This window comes from Notothenia rossii (assembly GCF_949606895.1).
Source record: "Notothenia rossii genome assembly, chromosome: 8".
In the NCBI taxonomy this organism is placed as follows: Eukaryota; Metazoa; Chordata; class Actinopteri; order Perciformes; family Nototheniidae; genus Notothenia; species Notothenia rossii.
In genome coordinates, this window is record NC_136906.1 from 83,294,195 (window position 1) to 83,316,000 (window position 21,806).

At 48.1% G+C, this 21,806-nt stretch overlaps 1 protein-coding gene across 1 annotated transcript; it reads right to left on the bottom strand.

Moving 5' to 3' along the window:
- Window positions 1–7,118: 7,118 nt before the first annotated feature.
- Window positions 7,119–20,557, bottom strand: LOC307016036 (creatine kinase B-type-like). The gene is made up of 8 exons (XM_079645082.1): window positions 20,404–20,557; window positions 17,726–17,939; window positions 16,365–16,519; window positions 14,082–14,214; window positions 11,329–11,500; window positions 9,763–9,886; window positions 8,939–9,128; window positions 7,119–7,613 (listed from the first exon to the last, which is right to left on the bottom strand). The coding sequence occupies exons 2-8, from the start codon at window positions 17,901–17,903 to the stop codon at window positions 7,435–7,437; spliced, it is 1,131 nt and encodes a 376-aa protein (XP_079501208.1). The 5' UTR covers window positions 17,904–17,939; window positions 20,404–20,557; the 3' UTR covers window positions 7,119–7,434.
- Between the last annotated feature and the right edge of the window lie 1,249 nt (window positions 20,558–21,806).

A 21,806-nucleotide genomic window follows, 5' to 3' on the forward strand; every position in this document is an offset into this window, starting at 1 on the left:
ACACAGGTGAGACACAGTACCCAGGGCTCGACAGTAACGGTTGCCAGGTTGCCATTGGCAACCATTCAGAAAAAATGTCAACCACTTCTTGGCCTTTGGTTGCCATCATTGGCAACCAGTTTTTAACATAAAGAAATAAGGACAGCAAACACCCCAAAATAGATAAATGTTCATTATTTGTTATGTTAAGAGTGATATATTTAATTATTGTTGTGACCAGTCGGAACTTGATACTTAAGTTGCACGTGCATTGGTGTGATTACGGAGCCAGAAAGCGATGCACGTTTACTCGCGTACGCGGTGCGCCGTGTGTTTGTTTTACAACAAATGGCGAAGCAAATTAAATTGTTTGACTGTGGGGTAAAAAGTTCGGCCAACCCGTCAACATCTCAAACGAATGTTCAAAGTGATTCAACTGATAAAGCGCAAAATGAACCCGAACGAAAGCAAAGAGGAAATGTGTAAAGTCTTGGGAGGCGAAATATATATGTACATTCTGCTCTTTTGTGCATTCACTTCCGGTAAAAGTTCCTTCAAAATAAGAGTCCCGATCTTATTACTACCAAAATAAAAGTGCTTAACGATACTTTACCGTAGGAAAATATTGGCATACAAATATAATCAGCCTGGCAACCACTTTTAAAAGTTAGCGTTGAGCCCTGGTACGAGTGAGACACAGGTGAAACACAGGAAAGACACAGGTTAGACATGGCACAGGTGAGACACAGTACAGCTAAGACACAGTACAGGTGAGACACAGTACAGGTGAGACACAGTACAGCTAAGACACAGTACAGGTGAGACACAGTACAGGTGAGACACAGTACATATGAGACACAGTACATATGAGACACAGGAGAGACACAGGTGAGACACAGTACAGGTGAGACACAGTACATATGAGACACAGTACATATGAGACACAGTACATATGAGACACAGGAGAGACACAGGTGAGACACAGTACAGGTGAGACACAGGAGAGACACAGGTGAGACACAGTACAGGTGAGACACATTACAGGTGAGATACATATAGTGATGTGGACAGGTTAGCAGGAGGTGTATCTGGATCTCAGTGGTTTTGTTTCCAGGTGTTAGACAGCTCCCTGACTGAATGCAGCTGTGTGCTCGGAGACCAGAGGAAAGCTCAGAGACTCACAGCTCACCTGGAGAAGTTCCTCAGCAGGTAGCTCCGCCCACTGGCTCATGATGGGTCCAAGTGTTGAACCAGGTGTTGATCCAGGTGTTGATCCAGGTGTTTATGCTTAATTGAAACCCTGTTTGTGTTTCAGCTACAGGAAGTGTTTGGAGGCTTTTGTGAAAGGGAAGCACGGCAACGGCCTCGCTGTGATCAAAGCTCAGCTGGTCTGTGAGCAGCAGCTCAGGTAATGATACCTGTCAGACTCACCTGTCACACTCTCCTGTCACACACACACCTGTCACACTCACCTGTCAGACTCACCTGTCACACTCTCCTGTCACACACACACCTGTCACACTCACCTGTCACAGACACACACCTGTCACACTCACCTGTCACACACTCACCTGTCACACACACACCTGTCACACTCACCTGTCACACTCACCTGTCACACTCACCTGTCACACTCACCTGTCACACACTCACCTGTCACAGACACACACCTGTCACACTCACCTGTCACACACTCACCTGTCACACTCACCTGTCACACTCACCTGTCACAGACACACACCTGTCACACTCACCTGTCACACACTCACCTGTCACACACACACCTGTCACACTCACCTGTCACACTCACCTGTCACACACACCTGTCACACTCACTTGTCACACACACCTGTCACACACACCTGTCACACTCATCTGTCACACTCACCTGTCACACACACCTTTCACACTCACCTGTCACACTCATCTGTCACACTCATCTGTCACACTCACCTGTCACACTCACCTGTCACACTCACCTGTCACACTCATCTGTCACACTCATCTGTCACACTCACCTGTCACACTCATCTGTCACACTCACCTGTCTCACACACCTGTCACACTCACCTGTCACACACACCTGTCACACTCACCTGTCACACTCACCTGTCACACTCACCTTTCACACTCACCTGTCACACTCATCTGTCACACACACCTTTCACACTCACCTGTCACACTCATCTGTCACACTCATCTGTCACACTCACCTGTCACACTCACCTGTCACACTCACCTGTCACACTCATCTGTCACACTCATCTGTCACACTCACCTGTCACACTCATCTGTCACACTCACCTGTCTCACACACCTGTCACACTCACCTGTCACACACACCTGTCACACTCACCTGTCACACTCACCTGTCACACTCACCTTTCACACTCACCTGTCACACTCATCTGTCACACTCATCTGTCACACTCACCTGTCACACTCACCTGTCACACTCATCTGTCACACTCACCTGTCACACACACCTGTCACACTCATCTGTCACACTCACCTGTCACACTCATCTGTCACACTCATCTGTCACACTCACCTGTCACACTCATCTGTCACACTCACCTGTCACACTCACCTGTCACACTCATCTGTCACACTCATCTGTCACACTCACCTGTCACACTCACCTGTCACACACACCTGTCACACTCATCTGTCACACTCACCTGTCACACTCACCTGTCACACTCATCTGTCACACTCACCTGTCACACTCATCTGTCACACTCATCTGTCACACTCACCTGTCACACACACCTGTCACATACACTTGTGTGTGTGTCACACTCCCTGTCTTGTTGCTCATTGGTCCTCAGGGATTACATCACAGGTGAAACAGGAAGTCTGTCGGAGCCGCAGAGACGTGGCTGTCTGGACACTCTGGCAGCCCTGAAGGATTGTGGGTACAGGTGTCTCACCTGTCCTATTCACCTGGAGATGAAGGTAGGTTGTGGTTGCGTTTTGACGCACCTCTCTTTGTTTACAAAGAGCACCGATCGTAGTTCAGTCAGATGAGCTTCAGCCATTGGTCCAGACGGAAACATGAGGACACATTTCTTCGCTTCATAGTCAAATAAAAGTGATCAGTCTCAAAGAACAAAAAGAACACGGTCAAAAGACTTTTCACCCTCAGCTGTGTCCTATCAACCTACCATATATAGGCATATAGCCGTGCACGTGATACTGACGCACCTTTCATCACAAATAAGTGGGCCTTAAATGAATACATTTGAAACCATAGTGTGACTCACACAAAGACCTGATAATCAAGAGTTTAATCTACTTTATATTATTATTATCAAGCCTAACATTCTGACAATAATAACTCAATGAAAATGTCTAAGATAGGGATATAGTGTCCTCAGCGTTCAGCATCATGTCCTGTTTCCACAGCAACCGTAACCAGGTGTGTGTGTCTGTGTGTGTGTATGCAGGTGTGCTTCTCTCACCTGCTGACGCCCGGCTGGACCGACGGGTCACTTCCTGTCGTTGACTCTCTGCTCAGCTTCATCGTTCAAGAGCTGACAGACCTGAAGCCCACCTGCAGACAGGTGAGACTGTCTCAGCGTGTCTTTCTCACCTGTCTGTCTCACCTGTCTCATCTGTCTGCCTGTCTGTCTCTCACCTGTCTCTCACCTGTCTCTCTCTCACCTGTCTGTCTCTCACCTGTCTGTCTCGCACCTGTCTGTCTCTCACCTGTCTCTCACCTGTCTGTCTCTCACCTGTCTCTCGCCTGTCTGCTTCACCTGTCTGTCTCACCTGTCTGTCTCTCACCTGTCTCTCGCCTGTCTGCTTCACCTGTCTGTCTCACCTGTCTCTCACCTTTCTCTCACCTGTCCTTCTCACCTGTCTTTCTCACCTGTCTTTCTCACCTGTCTCTCACCTGTCTCTCACCTTTCTTTCACCTGTCTTTCTCACCTGTCTCTCACCTGTCTCTCACCTTTCTCTCACCTGTCTGTCTCACCTGTCTGTCTCACCTGTCTCTCACCTTTCTCTCACCTGTCCTTCTCACCTGTCTTTCTCACCTGTCTTTCTCACCTGTCTCTCACCTGTCTCCCTCCTGTCTGTCTCACATGTCTCTCACCTGTCTCTCAACTGTCTGTCTCACCTGTCTCTCACCTGTCTGTCTCACCTGTTTCTCACCTGTCTCTCTCACCTGTCTGTCTCACATGTCTGTCTCACCTGTCTCTCACCTGTCTCCCTCCTGTCTGTCTCACATGTCTCTCACCTATCTCTCACCTGTCTGTCTCACCTGTCTCTCACCTGTCTGTCTCACCTGTCTCTCACCTGTCTGTCTCACCTGTTTCTCACCTGTCTGTCTCTCAGTGGGTGCTGACGGAGCTGCAGCAGGATGTGTGTGTGCAGTATGTGAGGAGGATGATGAAGATGAAGAAGACGAGGGGACAGCAGGAGGGAGCTGAGAGGACGAGGACAGACGCCCTGAAGATCTGTGCCTTCTTCAGGGAGGGGGTGAGGCAAGCGCACGCACGTGCACTCTCACACACGCGCACGTGAGCACACACGCACGTGAGCACACACGCACGTGAGCACACGTGCACGCTCTCATGGTTGCTGAGCATGCAGATGTTGAAGTACTTCATATATAAATATATCGATATATATATATACACAATAAATAAAGGAGAGAGCTCCAGCAGTTGTCTCTTGTCCTCAGGGCGTCTCTCGGGATCCAGACCGGGTCCAGCAGGAAGTCCTGCGTCTGACCCGGTGCGCCCCCCCACTCAGGTATACAGTTATATATATATATGAATGCCAGAGCTGGAACTCAGTTATTGAATCAGCAGGGCTGTGGCCTCTTTCCGCACTATGCCCCCCCCTCTTTCCGCACTATGCCCCCACCTCTTTCCGCACTATGCCCCCACCTCTTTCCGCACTATGCCCCCACCTCTTTCCGCACTATGTCCCCCCCTCTTTCCGCACTATGCCCCCACCTCTTTCCGCACTATGCCCCCCCCTCTTTCCGCACTATGCCCCCACCTCTTTCCGCACTATGCCCCCACCTCTTTCCGCACTATGCCCCCACCTCTTTCCGCACTATGCCCCCCCCTCTTTCCGCACTATGCCCCCACCTCTTTCCGCACTATGCCCCCACCTCTTTCCGCACTATGCCCCCACCTCTTTCCGCACTATGTCCCCCCTCTTTCCACATTATGCCCCTCCCGCTCTTTCCGCACTATTCCCCCCCCCCTCTTGCCACATTACCCCCCCCCCCTCTTTCCGCCCTATTGTCCCCCTCTTTCCGCCCTATTGTCCCCCTCTTTCCGCCCTATTGCCCCCCCCTCTTTCCGCACTATGCCCCCCTCTTTAAGCACTATTACCCCCTCTTTAAGCACTATTACCCCCTCTTTAAGCACTATGCCCCCCTCTTTAAGCACTATTACCCATCTCTTTACGCACTTTCCCCCGCCCCCTCTTTACGCACTAGTCCCCCCCATGCCCCCCCATGCTCCCCCCTCTTTATGCACTAGTCCCCCCCATGCTCTCCCCTCTTTATGCACTATTCCCCCCTTTTTACGCACTATTCCCCCCACTATTCCCCCCTTTCTTTACGCACTATGTCCCCCCCATAGCCCCCCCTCTCTTTACACACTTATCCCCCCCTATCCCCCCCTCTTTACGCACTATTCCCCCCACTAATCCCCCCCTCTTTACACAATATACCCCACATATCCCCCTCTCTTTACACACTATACCCCCTATCTTTACACACTATTCCCCTCCTCTTTACGCACTATGCACCCCCACTTTTTACGCACTATGCTCCCCCCCTTCTTTACGCACTATGCTCCCCCCCTTCTTTACGCACTATGCCCCCCACTATTCCCCCCCATCCCCCTCTCTTTACGCACTATGCCCCCCCTTCTTTACGCACTATGCTCCCCCCTCTTTACGCACTATTCCCTCCTCTCTTTACGCACTATGTCCCCCCCCATAGCCCCCCCTCTTTATGCACTATGCTCCCCCCTCTCTTTACGCACTATGCACCCCCCTCTCTTTACGCACTATGTCCCCCCCATAGCCCCCCCTCTTTATGCACTATGCTCCCCCCTCTCTTTACGCACTATGTTCCCCCCTCTCTTTACGCACTATGCACCCCCTCTCTTTACGCACTATGCCCCCCCTATTCCTCCCGTCTTTACACACTATGTCCACCCCTATAGCTCCCCCCTCTTTACGCACTATGCACCCCCTATTTCCCCCCTCTCTTTACGCACCATGTTACCCCCCATAGCTCCCCCCTCTTTACGCACTATGCTCCCCGATCTTTACTCACTATGCCCCCCCTCTCTTTACGCACTAAGCCCCCCCCTACCCCCCCTCTTTACATACTATTCCCCCCTATTGCCCCCCACTTACGCCCTATGCCCCCCCCCCCCACCCCACGCTCAGGTGCTTAGGTGTTTCCTCTCTGCAGTGACGCTCACCTGTCGGCGCTGCTCTGCCTTTGCTCCGGCCAATCAGATGCCAGCATGGATGAGACCCGCCTCCTCGCAGTCTCCACCAGTCAGAGCTCTGCTTTCTTCTCCGGGGTCAAAGTGAAATGGATCCACAAACACAGGAAGTAGAAATCCAGGAGGATACTAACCCTTCAAACTAAAAGTCTTTATTTAGTGTGTGTTTTATTTTGCAAATGCTTTCATATCTTTCTCAGCAGTGATGAGAGGAAAGACCAAATCAGCTGTGAGACGTTTCCCTGCAGATTCACAATGTAACCCTGAATAAACTTCCCCTGTGTCCTGATGTCCAGGAGTATTTATTAAGTGTGCGCGTGTGAGTGTGAGTGTGTGTGTGAGTGTGTGTGTGTTTGTGTGTGTGTGTGCGTGCACATGTGTGTGTGTGCATGCGCATGTATGTGCGTGCGCATGTGTGTGTGGGTGTGTGCATGCACGTGTGTGCACGTGTGTGTGTGTATATGCGTGCGCACGTGTGTGTGTGTGTGTATATTCGTGTGCACGTGTGTGTGTGAGTGTGAGTGTGAGTGTGAGTGTGAGTGTGAGTGTGTGTGTGTGTGTGTGTATATTCGTGTGCACGTGTGTGTATGAGTGTGAGTGTGAGTGTGAGTGTGAGTGTGTGAGTGTGTGAGTGTAATAAAGCAGCAGGGATTAGTCGGGGCCACATAGACTTTATTATATATTTCAGTTGTTCGACGGTCCGACAGGAAACAGAAACTCTGTAGTCTAGCTCTACACGTCCCGCAATGTGAGGACAGCTCTGATTGGTTACAGTGAGTGTGAGGAAGGCTCTGATTGGGGGGTCAGGGGGGGTCTATCTGCACTACCTAAACTGTAGTTGATGTACACATGACAATAAAAGCCTTGAATCTTGATTGGTTACAGTGAGGTGAGGAGGGCTCTGATTGGTTACAGTGAGGTGAGGAGGGCTCTGATTGGGGGTGAGGGGTGTCAGGGGGGTCGCAGGTCACTTCTGCTCCGGCATCAGGTCGTCCAGCTCCCCCCCGGCCTCCAGCTGTTTCTCCATCTGCACCAGCAGCTGCACGCCGTCCACCACCAGCTGCACCAGCTGCACCTCGCTGAAGCCCAGCCGGTCCGCGTTGGAGATGTCAAACACCCCCCCCACCGCCGCCGTGTCCACGCCACCTGGACAGGAAGTGATGTCACAGTCCTTCAACAACAGATGCTAACAACACGGTCCCGGCTGGCACCGGTGCGCTCTCTGTCTCTCTGGTGTCTTGCCTCTGTTGCATTCACTGAACACGGGAAATTACAATCCTGACGTGGTCTCTAGTGTCATGATGAGGTTCAGGTAAAGCACGGTTAATGTATCATTTTATTGTGCAGGGACGTGCACAGACATTCGGAGGGGCTATTGCTCTAAACTGGAAAAAGGGCCTCCCCCCGAAAAAAAATGACAACTAAATTGAACAGTAATTCACATCTCCTAACAAAATAAGCTAAGCTAATTCGGTGACTTGATTTTAAAAATGTAAACCAGGGACATGTTTTGTTTTGCGGTCCATATCTCATTAAAATATCTAATGTTAGTAACTATTAAAGACAACATGGGGACAATTCTGTTCTAATGTAGCTTGACCATTGTAACTGCTGTGCAGTCCAGACATACTGATAACATAGGGCCTCTAACTAATTGCCTTAAATAAACTCACTAATTAATGAAACCAGTTCAATACGCATTATTCTTATTCTTATCATTCTTTATGAGCGCAGTAACGGTACGGTATCTAATTACTTATTTATTTAGTATTCCATAACTTAGTAACAGAGATGGTCAAACTAAAGTGGTAGAGACATGGCAGAAATCCTACAATGAAGCGGGACATTGAACTGTTCACTCGTGAGAGGGCGATCAAGAAAAGAGAGCGAGCGGCCCGTTGAGGGAGTTTACAGATGAAAAGACTCAGAAAGACAAAAGCACAATAACAACAAGTAGGCTATATATTTTTTTTGTGTGTAAATAACCGACGGTATCAAGAGGAAGTAAAGTCCACTGGGTTGTCCCTTATACCCTAACTGCCATGAGACAACACAAAATCAAGTTTCCAAAATCCGACACTGAGGTGGTCTTAACGCACCGGCAGATGACAGCGCTGACAAAGTGTGTTTCCCGCAGCGAGACGCTACAATACTGATGGTGGGCTCATCATGTTGATCCGGTCACAACAGAAAAAAGAAAAAAAAACCTCTCGCTCTCTCCAGAGGGGCGGGTCAGCCAAAAAGGGTTATCCATAACTTTATAGGCTATTAGCTTAAAACTCGTCTCCACCCCCTTGCGCCGCCACTGTGTGTGTGTGTGTGTGTGTGTGTGTGTGTGTGTGTGTGTGTGTGTGTGTAAACAGTGTGTGTGTGTGTGTGTGTGTGTGTGTGTGTGTGTGTGTGTAAACAGTGTGTGTGTGTGTGTGTGTGTGTGTGTGTGTGTGTGTGTGTGTGTGTGTGTGTGTGTGTACCTGTTCCTCTCTTCTGTAGACGCAGCCTCTTCAGAATCTCTCCGAACTTCTCGTGCTGGCTCACGTGCGCCAGCTTCACGTGCACGCCCGCCCGCAACCCCGTGCCAAGATTTGACGGACAGGTGAGCACGTAGCCCAGGTGCTCGCTCCACATGAACTCATGACCTCGCTCCTTAAAGAGGTCCTCAATCTGAGGGGAGAGAGGGGAGACAGGTGAGAGAGTGAGAGACAGACAGGTGAGAGAGTGAGAGACAGACAGGGGAGAGAGGTGAGAGACAGACAGGGGAGAGAGGGGAGACAGGTGAGAGAGGGGAGAGACAGACAGGTGAGAGAGTGAGAGACAGACAGTGAGAGACAGACAGGGGAGAGAGGTGAGAGAGGGGAGACAGGTGAGAGACAGACAGTGAGAGACAGTGAGAGACAGACAGGGGAGACAGTGAGAGACAGACAGGGGAGAGACAGTGAGAGACAGACAGGGGAGAGACAGACAGGGGAGAGACAGTGAGAGACAGACAGGGGAGAGACAGACAGGGGAGAGACAGTGAGAGACAGACAGGGGTGAGAGCGAGAGACAGACAGGGGAGAGAGCGAGAGACAGACAGGGGAGAGACAGTGAGAGACAGACAGGGGAGAGACAGACAGGGGAGAGACAGTGAGAGACAGACAGGGGAGAGAGCGAGAGACAGACAGGGGAGAGACAGTGAGAGACAGACAGACAGGGGGAGACAGTGAGAGACAGACAGTGAGAGACAGACAGGTGAGAGACAGTGAGAGACAGACAGTGAGAGACAGAGAGGGGAGAGACAGTGAGAGACAGACAGGACCTGTGAGAGACCGCAGCAGAAGCGCTGGAACACCTCCCTCAGGTTGCCTCCTCTCTGCATGCTGATGACTCTCAGGTGATCCTCCTCGTTCACCCACACCAGGAACGTCTTGGTGTCGTTGTGCCTGCAGGAGGAGAAGAACCACAAATACATGACTCGTTCTAATGACTCGTCCTAATGACTCGTTCTAATGACTCGTCCTAATGACTCGTTCTAATGACTCGTCCTAATGACTCGTTCTAATGACTCGTCCTAAGGACTCGTTCTAATGACTCGTCCTAATGACTCGTTCTAATGACTCGTCCTAATGACTCGTCCTAATGACTCGTTCTAATGACTCGTCCTAATGACTCGTTCTAATGACTCGTCCTAATGACTCGTCCTAATGACTCGTCCTAATGACTCGTTCTAATGACTCGTCCTAATGACTCGTTCTAATGACTCGTCCTAATGACTCGTCCTAATGACTCGTTCTAATGACTCGTCCTAATGACTCGTCCTAATGACTCGTCCTAATGACTCGTCCTAATGACTCGTTCTAATGACTCGTCCTAATGACTCGTCCTAATGACTCGTTCTAATGACACGTCCTAATGACTCGTTCTAATGACTCGTCCTAATGACTCGTCCCAATGACTCGTTCCAATGACTCGTCCTAATGACTCGTCCTAATGACTCGTTCTAATGACTCGTCCTAATGACTCGTTCTAATGACTCGCCCTGATGAGTCGTCCTGATGACTCGTTCTAATGACTCGCCCTAATGACTCGCCCTAATGACTCGTCCTAATGACTCGTCCTAATGACTCGTTCTAATGACTCGTCCTAATGACTCGTTCTAATGACTCGTCCTAATGACTCGTCCTAATGACTCGTTCTAATGACACGTCCTAATGACTCGTTCTAATGACTCGTCCCAATGACTCGTCCCAATGACTCGTTCCAATGACTCGTCCTAATGACTCGTCCTAATGACTCGTTCTAATGACTCGTCCTAATGACTCGTTCTAATGACTCGCCCTAATGAGTCGTCCTGATGACTCGTTCTAATGACTCGTCCTAATGACTCGCCCTAATGACTCGCCCTAATGACTCGTCCTAATGACTCGTCCTAATGACTCGTTCTAATGACTCTTCATAATGACTCGTCCTAATGACTCGTTCTAATGACTCGTCCTAATGACTCGTCCTAATGACTCGTTCTAATGACTCGTTCTAATGACTCGTCCTAATGACTCGTCCTAATGACTCGTTCTAATGACTCGTCCTAATGACTCGTCCTAATGACTCGTCCTAATGACTCGTCCTAATGACTCGTTCTAATGACTCGTTCTAATGACTCGTTCTAATGACTCGTCCTAATGACTCGTCCTAATGACTCGTTCTAATGACTCGTCCTAATGACTCGTCCTAATGACTCATTCTAATGACTCGTCCTAATGACTCGTTCTAATGACTCGTCCTAATGACTCGTCCTAATGACTCGTTCTAATGACTCGTCCTAATGACTCGTTCTAATGACTCGTCCTAATGACTCGTTCTAATGACTCTTCATAATGACTCTTACCAGATGCCCCTGCCGTCGGGCCAGTCTCGGGCCATGCCGGATGCAAGCAGCAGGGGGGAGACGGGTTTGTCGAACAGGAAGTGGTCATCGATGAGCTGCTGCTGCTCCTCCTCAGTCATGTTCTTCAGAGCATAGTACGTCCCCTTCAGATCTCCCTCCAGCAGGTCCAGACCTGGGGGGCACAGGTGAGTCCAGGTGTTCAGAGCCTAAAGTAACTAAGTACATTTAATCAAGTACTTAAGTACAGTTCAGAGGTACATGGTGTACTTTTACTCCACTAGTATTTAAGACCTTTAGTTACTTTACAGATGTGGATGAATGATGTGAAATCTAATTTCACCGAAGCTCGCTGCACCCGCACTGCGAGGGGGGACCAAGTTCCCATCAGCAGAAACTCGTGGGTTTGCTATCCTGGCTCCAAAATGGTGGAATGAGTTCCCCATTGAAATCAGGACAGCAGAAAGCTTACACATCTTCTTCAGACTGAAAACTCATCTCTTTGGACTCCACTTCCAGAGATAGAATTACTAACAAAGCACTTATATACTAATAAAGGACTGGCTGATCTAAAGCCAGTTGAGTAGCACTTGAAATGTTTGGCTCTATGAAACCTGATGAACTTATATGATTCTGTTTTCTTCAAGGTTGTATCTTGTTGGTCGAACACACTTATTGTAAGTCTCTTTGGATAAAAGAGTCAGCTAAATGTAATGTAATCTAATCAAGTGTTAAATCAGACTTTAGTTCCACCAGAGGCCTGTACGACGAAGCTGGTTCAACCTAACCTGGATATGTTTGAGTTAGCCGGTTGGCCTAATCCAAAGCATACGCGCTCTCACTAAACGGTCCTACGACGCTGGTTATCAAGTGGATCGCTCAAGCCAGCCGTGTCCTATCTAGTTAGGTGCGTTCACATGAAAGGGGTGGTATCTGGAGCATTCGACCAATCACAAACATGGAGAAGCGTACTGACAGCGCAGCGTCATACTTCCTGAATGAAAAGTCAGCTATAATATTAGACATATGAAGAAGTTAAACTTTAAACATCCATGACTTAAACACTTGATCCAGGATCAAAGCCACATAGCTGCACCTGCAAGGTGAATACAGCTGGTAACAGAACAAGTGTTTGAATGCGTACATGAACAGGTTTATGATATCACTGCCCCGTCTAAGACACCATCTGACTTTCATTACATTTGACTCGAGTGTTTCCTCAACTTAATGTGTTGCTTCAAATAATCCTTCTGCATCCAGTATGTGACACTGTGAGTGTTGCACGGCCAGATACGGCTCAGCTGACTCAGATAAGGAGATGATACATTATGATGTGATATGCTGCGGACTGTACTTAATGTTACTCTGATCCGGTTACTTATGTTGTGGCAGATATTTAAGTAAGCTTTCTTAACGCTAATGTTCTAATAGTCAGATTGCTCTGAAGATGGGAGGTGATATTCTATTAATGTTCACGTTCACACAGCCGCTGATTTTTGCCGGCCGTCTTTCTGCAACGGCCGCTTTCCTGTATTTCCTTTCTCCTGTAATATGACTTGATCGCTTTAAACTCCGCACACTGAGCTCTGATTGGTCAGCAGGTGGTGTGTAATGGCATCAAGGGTTTCCTCTTTCCACTATAGAGCGGGGTTGACGACACACAATCCAAAACAATAAGTAGCCGAAGGTTTTCAGTCAAAAAGATGTAATTTATTAACAAAAAAGTATTGACATAAAGTCTCAAAATAACAAATCTTTAAACAATATTTCGGAGGTATGCTTTCTCATATAAACTAAACTATACTTTGTTTGCAGTCCAATTTGCAAAACTAATTTCTGTCGGCAATTTGCGGTCGAAAAACTGTTCCGCTCTCCGTCTCAACAGGTCTCCGAGCACCCCGGCTGTCCTCAATTACCTCACTTAAATACACACCGGAAGGTACACGGAAACGGATCATATTTACGCTATAAAATAAAAAATCACTTCATCAAAACATATTCACCACGGCAACACAAATCACCCCTCCATCACTAAATCATTTATCAAATGACTCGAAATAATAACTTTGTGGCTCTAACACGGTGCTTTCACTGAGTTGAGCTCTTAGCCTGCAACCTAACCTGCTCCGGGGCAGGTTAGCCGCTCAGCATCAGTTACCATGGAGATCTAGCCCGCTAAAAAGAGAACCAGCTTCATAGGACCGGAAACCCAGAGTTTACCTGAAGTTAGCCGCTAAGAGAACATCCTGCTTTGTAGTACACCCCCCAGGAGTAAATCCACCAGCTACCCTGCAGTATACAAAGTCATTCAGACTAGCTGCTCCTTTACCAGCTTTGAGAACACTTTCATGATCAATCATTATAAAACATATCATATATATTATTCTGAAATGGACCAATCTGCACAATGACTACTTTTACTGTCTTTCACTATATTTTGATGAGAATACTTTTCTACTTTCACTTGAGGGACATTTTGAATGCAGGACTTTTACTGTAACAGAGTATTCCTACACTCTGGTACTTCTACTTTTACTCAAGAACAAGATCTGAGTACTTCTACTTTTACTCAAGTACAAGATCTGAGGACCCCCCCCAGGGACTATATTTGATATCTCTTTTATATATTCAACAGGTTCTAAGGGTTCTGTGGGGTTCTCGGTTCTCAGTTAGACTCTGGATCAGTTAGACTCTGGATCAGTTAGACTCTCGATCAGTTAGACTCTGGATCAGTTAGACTCTGAGTGATGTCATACTCTCGATGGAGAGGTCCTCGATGGCGCGCCTCTCTCCTCGGCTGCAGTGCGGCGGCAGGCAGAATCCACGGACGCTCCTTCCTGTTCGGACCCGAGAGCTCAGGACGTAATCTGGATCAAGGTCGTCTCCGCCCTAACGGAAAGCACTGATTGGTTATATGACATTTTATTTTTTTGATAAGGGTCCGGCAGTTTGTGGTTGTTTACCTGCAGGTCAGTTTGTGGTTGTTTACCTGCAAGTCAGTTTGTGGTTGTTTACCTGCAAGTCAGTTTGTGGTTGTTTACCTGCAAGTCAGTTTGTGGTTGTTTACCTGCAGGTCAGTTTGTGGTTGTTTACCTGCAAGTCAGTTTGTGGTTGTTTACCTGCAAGTCAGTTTGTGGTTGTTTACCTGCAAGTCAGTTTGTGGTTGTTTACCTGCAAGTCAGTTTGTGGTTGTTTACCTGCAGGTCAGTTTGTGGTTGTTTACCTGCAAGTCAGTTTGTGGTTGTTTACCTGCAAGTCAGTTTGTGGTTGTTTACCTGCAAGTCAGTTTGTGGTTGTTTACCTGCAGGTCAGTTTGTGGTTGTTTACCTGCAAGTCAGTTTGTGGTTGTTTACCTGCAGGTCAGTTTGTGGTTGTTTACCTGCAGGTCAGTTTGTGGTTGTTTACCTGCAAGTCAGTTTGTGGTTGTTTACCTGCAAGTCAGTTTGTGGTTGTTTACCTGCAGGTCAGTTAGTGGTTGTTTACCTGCAGGTCAGTTAGTGGTTGTTTACCTGCAAGTCAGTTTGTGGTTGTTTACCTGCAAGTCAGTTTGTGGTTGTTTACCTGCAAGTCAGTTTGTGGTTGTTTACCTGCAGGTCAGTTTGTGGTTGTTTACCTGCAAGTCAGTTTGTGGTTGTTTACCTGCAAGTCAGTTTGTGGTTGTTTACCTGCAAGTCAGTTTGTGGTTGTTTACCTGCAGGTCAGTTTGTGGTTGTTTACCTGCAAGTCAGTTTGTGGTTGTTTACCTGCAGGTCAGTTTGTGGTTGTTTACCTGCAGGTCAGTTTGTGGTTGTTTACCTGCAAGTCAGTTTGTGGTTGTTTACCTGCAAGTCAGTTTGTGGTTGTTTACCTGCAAGTCAGTTTGTGGTTGTTTACCTGCAGGTCAGTTTGTGGTTGTTTACCTGCAGGTCAGTTTGTGGTTGTTTACATGCAGGTCGGTTTGTGGTTGTTTACATGCAGGTCAGTTTGTGGTTGTTTACCTGCAGGGGGGTATACTACGAAGCTGGTTCAACCTAACCTGGATATGTTTGAGTTAGACGGTTGGCCTAATCCAAAACATACGCGCTCTCGCTAAACGGTCCTACGACGCGGGTTATCAACTCGTTAACTCAAGCCAGCCGTGTCCTATCTAGTTAGGAGCGTTCACATGAAAGGGGTGGTATCTGGAGCATTCGACCAATCACAAACATGGAGAAGCTACTGACAGCGCAGCGTCATACTTCCTGAATGAAAAGTCAACTATAATATTAGACATATGAAGAAGTTAAACTTTAAACATCCATGACTTAAACACTTGATCCAGGATCAAAGCCACATAGCTGCACCTGCAAGGTGAATACAGCTGGTAACAGAACAAGTGTTTGAATGCGTACATGAACAGGTTTATGATATCACTGCCCCGTCTAAGACACCATCTGACTTTCATTACATTTGACTCGAGTGTTTCCTCAACTTAATGTGTTGCTTCAAATAATCCTTCTGCATCCAGTATGTGACACTGTGAGTGTTGCACGGCCAGATACGGCTCAGCTGACTCAGATAAGGAGATGATACATTATGATGTGATATGCCGCGGACTGTACTTAATGTTACTCTGATCCGGTTACTTATGTTGTGGCAGATATTTAAGTAAGCTTTCTTAACGCTAATGTTCTAATAGTCAGATTGCTCTGAAGATGGGAGGTGATATTCTATTAATGTTCACGTTCACACAGTCGCTGATTTTTGCCGGCCGTCTTTCCTGCAACGGCAGCTTTTCTGTATTTCCTTTCTCCTGTAATATGACTTGATCGCTTTAAACTCCGCACACTGAGCTCTGATTGGTCAGCAGGCAGTGCTTTCACTGAGTTGAGCTCTTAGCCTGCAACCTAACCTGCTCAGGGGCAGGTTAGCCGCTCAGCATCAGTTACCATGGAGATCTAGCCTGCTAAAAAGAGAACCAGCTTCGTAGGACCGGAAACCCAGAGTTTTCCCTGAAGTTAGCCGCTAAGCGAACATCCAGCTTCGTAGTATACCCCCCAGGTCAGTTTGTGCTTGTTTACCTGCAGGTTGTCAGCGTTCAGGTCCGTCTTGTGTTTGTCTGAAGGTTTGTATCCCCCATGGCGGTCTTCGATCACAGGGTCCAGCAGCTCTTTGAACACCTCGTAGGTTTCCTCGTCTCCGGCGACGCAGCCCACCGTCATGATGAAGGGGTGACCTGAACACAACACAACACCGTCACAAAACTGTCACAATACCATAACTTCCTGCTGAACACACAGTGGTTGTTCTCCCTTGTTAAGCTGGATTTGATGAAGAGGATCAGAGGCCTGTACTACGAAGCTGGTTCAACCTAACCTGGATATGTTTGAGTTAGCCGGTTGGCCTAATCCAAAACATACGCGCTCTCGCTAAACGGTCCTACGACGCGGGTTATCAAGTGGATCGCTCAAGCCAGCCGTGTCCTATCTAGTTAGGAGCGCGTTCACATGAAAGGGGTGGTATCTGGAGCATTCGACCAATCACAAACATGGAGAAGCGTACTGACAGCGCAGCGTTATACTTCCTGAATGAAAAGTCAACTATAATATTAGACATATGAAGAAGTTAAACTTTAAACATCCATGACTTAAACACTTTATCCAGGATCAAAGCCACATAGCTGCACCTGCAAGGTGAATACAGCTGGTAACAGAACAAGTGTTTGAATGCGTACATGAACAGGTTTATGATATCACTGCCCCGTCTAAGACACCCTCTGACTTTCATTACATTTGACTCGAGTGTTTCCTCAACTTAATGTGTTGCTTCAAATAATCCTTCTGCATCCAGTATGTGACACTGTGAGTGTTGCACGGCCAGATACGGCTCAGCTGACTCAGATAAGGAGATGATACATTATGATGTGATATGCCGCGGACTGTACTTCATGTTACTCTGATCCGGTTACTTACTGATGGAGGGGGGGTGGTATCTGAGGTAAGCTGATGGAGGGGGGGGGGGTATCTGAGGTGAGCTGATGGGGGGTGGGGGGTGGTATCTGAGGTGAGCTGATGGGGGGGGGGGGGTGGTATCTGAGGTGAGCTGATGGGGGGGAGGGTGGTATCTGAGGTGAGGGGGGGGTATCTGAGGTGAGCTGATGGAGGGAGGGTGGTATCTGAGGTGAGGGGGGGGTATCTGAGGTGAGCTGATGGAGGGAGGGTGGTATCTGAGGTGAGCTGATGGAGGGAGGGTGGTATCTGAGGTGAGCTGATGAAGGGAGGGTGGTATCTGAGGTGAGGGGGGGGGGTATCTGAGGTGAGCTGATGGAGGGAGGGTGGTATCTGAGGTGAGCTGATGGAGGGAGGGTGGTATCTGAGGTGAGGGGGGGGTATCTGAGGTGAGCTGATGGAGGGGGGTATATGATCCTGGGGGCTCTCAGTACCTGGGTTGTCCACGCCGGTCTGGATCAGGTCGTCCAGGGTGAACCCGCTGGGCGTCTCCTTGTCTCTCAGGCTCTCGTAGAGGTCAGGGGTCAGGACCTTGGCCATGTGGTTGTTGTGCTGGCTGAGGTCGGGGTACTCCTGCTCCGAAGAGAACTTCATCTTCAGCTGGTTGTGCATGGTGGGGATGACCTGGGTCAATCAATACTGATCAACCTGAGAGAGGAGGGAGAGAGGAGTGAGAGGAGAGTGAGGAGGGAGAGAGGAGTGAGAGGAGAGAGAGGAGGGAGAGAGGAGTGAGAGAGGAGGGAGAGAGGAGTGAGAGGAGAGAGAGAGGAGTGAGAGGAGAGTGAGAAAAGGAGGGAGAAAGGAGTGAGAGGAGAGTGAGGAGGGAGAGAGGAGGGAGAGAGGAGGGAGAGAGGAGTGAGAGGAGAGTGAGAAGAGGAGGAAGAAAGGAGTGAGAGAGGAGTGAGAGAGGAGTGAGAGGGAGAGGAGAGTGAGAGAGGAGTGAAAGAGGAGGGAGAGAGGAGTGAGAAGAGAGAGAGAAAGGAGTGAGAGAGGAGTGAGAGGGAGAGGAGAGTGAGAGAGGAGTGAGAGGGAGAGGAGTGAGAGGAGAAGGGAGAAAGGAGTGAGAGAGGAGGGAGAGAGGAGAATGAGATGAGGGATAGAGGAGTGAGAGAGGAGAGAGAGGAGTGAGAGGAGGGATATAGGAGTGAGAGAGGAGTGAGAGAGTGAGAGGAGGGAGAGAGGAGAGAGAGAGGAGTGAGGAGAGAGAGGAGAGAGAGGAGAGAGAGAGAGGAGTGAGAGGGAGAGGAGTGAGAGGAGAAGGGAGAAAGGAGTGAGAGAGGAGGGAGAGAGGAGAATGAGATGAGGGATAGAGGAGTGAGAGAGGAGAGAGAGGAGTGAGAGGAGGGATATAGGAGTGAGAGAGGAGTGAGAGAGTGAGAGGAGGGAGAGAGGAGAGAGAGAGGAGTGAGGAGAGAGAGGAGAGAGAGGAGAGAGAGAGAGGAGTGAGAGGAGAGAGAGGAGAGGAGTATCTGCAGTGTATTAATGTCCCCCTGTCTCAGCATGAGTGAAACAGGTTCTGAATGAATAGTTAATGTCCCCCTGCAGTGACGCAGCTTTAACCTTCAGCTGCTGCACAGCATGAGGACGTCTGTCTCCGCATTACAGAGGACGCTCCATGGACGGAGAGACATTATAACACGGTGAGAGACATTATAACACGGTGAGAGACATTATAACACGGTGAGAGACATTATAACACGGTAAGGGACATTATAACACGGTGAGAGACATTATAACACAGTGAGGGACATTATAACACGTGAGGGACATTATAACACGGTAAGGGACATTATAACACGGTGAGAGACATTATAACACGTGAGGGACATTATAACACGGTGCGGGACATTATAACAGGGTGAGGGACATTATAACACGTGAGGGACATTATAACACGGTGCGGGACATTATAACAGGGTGAGGGACATTATAACACAGTGAGGGACATTATAACACATGAGGGACATTATAACACATGAGGGACATTATAACACGTGAGGGACATTATAACACGGTGCGGGACATTATAACAGGGTGAGGGACATTATAACACGTGAGGGACATTATAACACATGAGGGACATTATAACACATGAGGGACATTATAACACGGTGAGGACAGACATAAGACGCTGCAGCACAGAGACAGATCTGTGTGTGCTGCGCAACACCTGCAGACAGGGCTGCAAGGTCGTTGGGATGCAGAGAGACAGACAGACGGACAGAGAGACAGACGGACAGAGAGAAGGACAGACAGACAGACAGAGAGACAGACAGACAGACAGACAGACAGAGGGACAGACAGAGAGACAGACAGACATACAGACAGAGAGACAAAGAGACAGACAGACAGACAGACAGACAGACACACACAGACAGACAGTCAGACAGAGAGACACACACACAGACAGACAGAGAGACAAAGAGACAGACAGAGAGACAGACAGACAGACAGACAGACAGACAGACAGACAGACAGACAGACAGACAGACAGACAGACAGACAGACACACACACACACACGCACACACACACACAGACAAACAGACAGAGAGACAGACAGACAGACACACAGACAGAGAGACAGACAGTGAGACAGACAGACAGACAGATACACAGACAGAGAGACAGACAGTGAGACAGACAGACAGACAGATACACAGACAGAGAGACAGACAGTGAGACAGACAGACAGAGAGACAGACAGTGAGACAGACAGACAGACAGATACACAGACAGAGAGACAGACAGACAGACAGACAGATACACAGACAGAGAGACAGACAGTGAGACAGACAGACAGAGAGACAGACAGTGAGACAGACAGACAGATACACAGACAGATACACAGACAGAGAGACAGACAGTGAGACAGACAGACAGAGAGACAGACAGTGAGACAGACAGACAGACAGATACACAGACAGAGAGACAGACAGACACACAGACAGACAGAGAGACAGACAGTGAGACAGACAGACAGACAGATACACAGACAGAGAGACAGACAGTGAGACAGACAGACAGATACACAGACAGACAGACAGGCTGCAGTATGTCTGTCCCCCTGCTGCAGTGATGGAGCTGCGATTGGTCGATGGAGGAGGTCTTACCTGTGTTTACAGTCTGAGGCTCTGCTGCGGAGAGAAGCTGCGCTCGGCCTTTTATACCCGCCCCCTCCTCCTGATTGGCTCCTATTTACAGTTCATTCATCCCATTGGACGGAGGTCACGTGATGCAGGTGCAGCTCACAGCACGGAGGATGGTGCAGCATTGTTATTATTATTGTTATTATTGTTATTGTCATTATTATTGTTATTATTGCTATTGTTATTATTGTTATTGATTATCTTGAAAGGAGGTGTTTTTTAGATGTAATTTGTGATAACAGACGGTCTGACAGAGCACTTTCTCCTGCAGCTGTTAACTATTCAGGTGTGTGTGTGTGTGTGTGTGTGTGTGTGTGTGTGTGTGTGTGTGTGTGTGTGTGTGTGTGTGTGTGTTTGATGGCTTGCATTGTGGCCTCCTCGTTAGAGAGCTTTTAATCTCAAGGTACTTCCTGTTTGAATGAAGGTGAAATAATAGAATGAAGTTTCCCTGCTGAGCCACCGTACCTCAGTTTTAGTGCATCGCTTCTTAAAGCTGCAGGATTACACACACACACACACACACACACACACACACACACACACACACACACACACACACACACACACACACACACACACACACACACACACACACACACACACACACACACACACACACACACACACAAACACATTATGTCCCAGTATAAAACCCCAATATGTCCCAGTACGTCCCAGTACCAGTACGTCCCAGTATGTCCCGGTGTGTCCCGGTATGTCCCGGTATGTCCCAGTATGTCCCACAGTATGTCCTAGTATGTCCCATAATGTCCCAGTATGTCCCAGTACGTCCCAGTATGTCCCAGTACTCCCAGTATAAAACCCAGTAGGTCCTTGTCATCTGAAAGCTGCAGTGACGTCAGCTCACCCTACTCTTGCCTGCAGCCAATCACAGCCCTCCTCAGCCTCCTCCTCCTCTGATTGGCTGAGCAGCAGCAGCAGGTCAGAGATTTAAAGGGCCAGTCGCACATAAACAATACAAAGAGAACAGAAAACCGTGTTCTTGATATTTCCTGTAACTGATAATAACTAATATAAAACGAATGTTGATAACATGAGTAACCAACAGACCTGTCAACCATCCTGAGTGACGGCCGCTGTGTCCAATCCTGTGCCGTTAAAGCTTGGTAGGGCGGGGCTTCACATGAGATGTTAGAATAAAATACGTAATAATAATAAAGATAATAACTAATTGGTTTCTATACGTGTATTCCATTTTAATATATAATATTATTGGAAGAATATTATTTCAATATAATAATAAAATAGTAAACTTTTATTTATATTAAAATTTTAATATAGCACCATTAAAGTATTAATATATTATTATCAGAATACTTTTTAAATATGGTAGTATAATAGTAAGC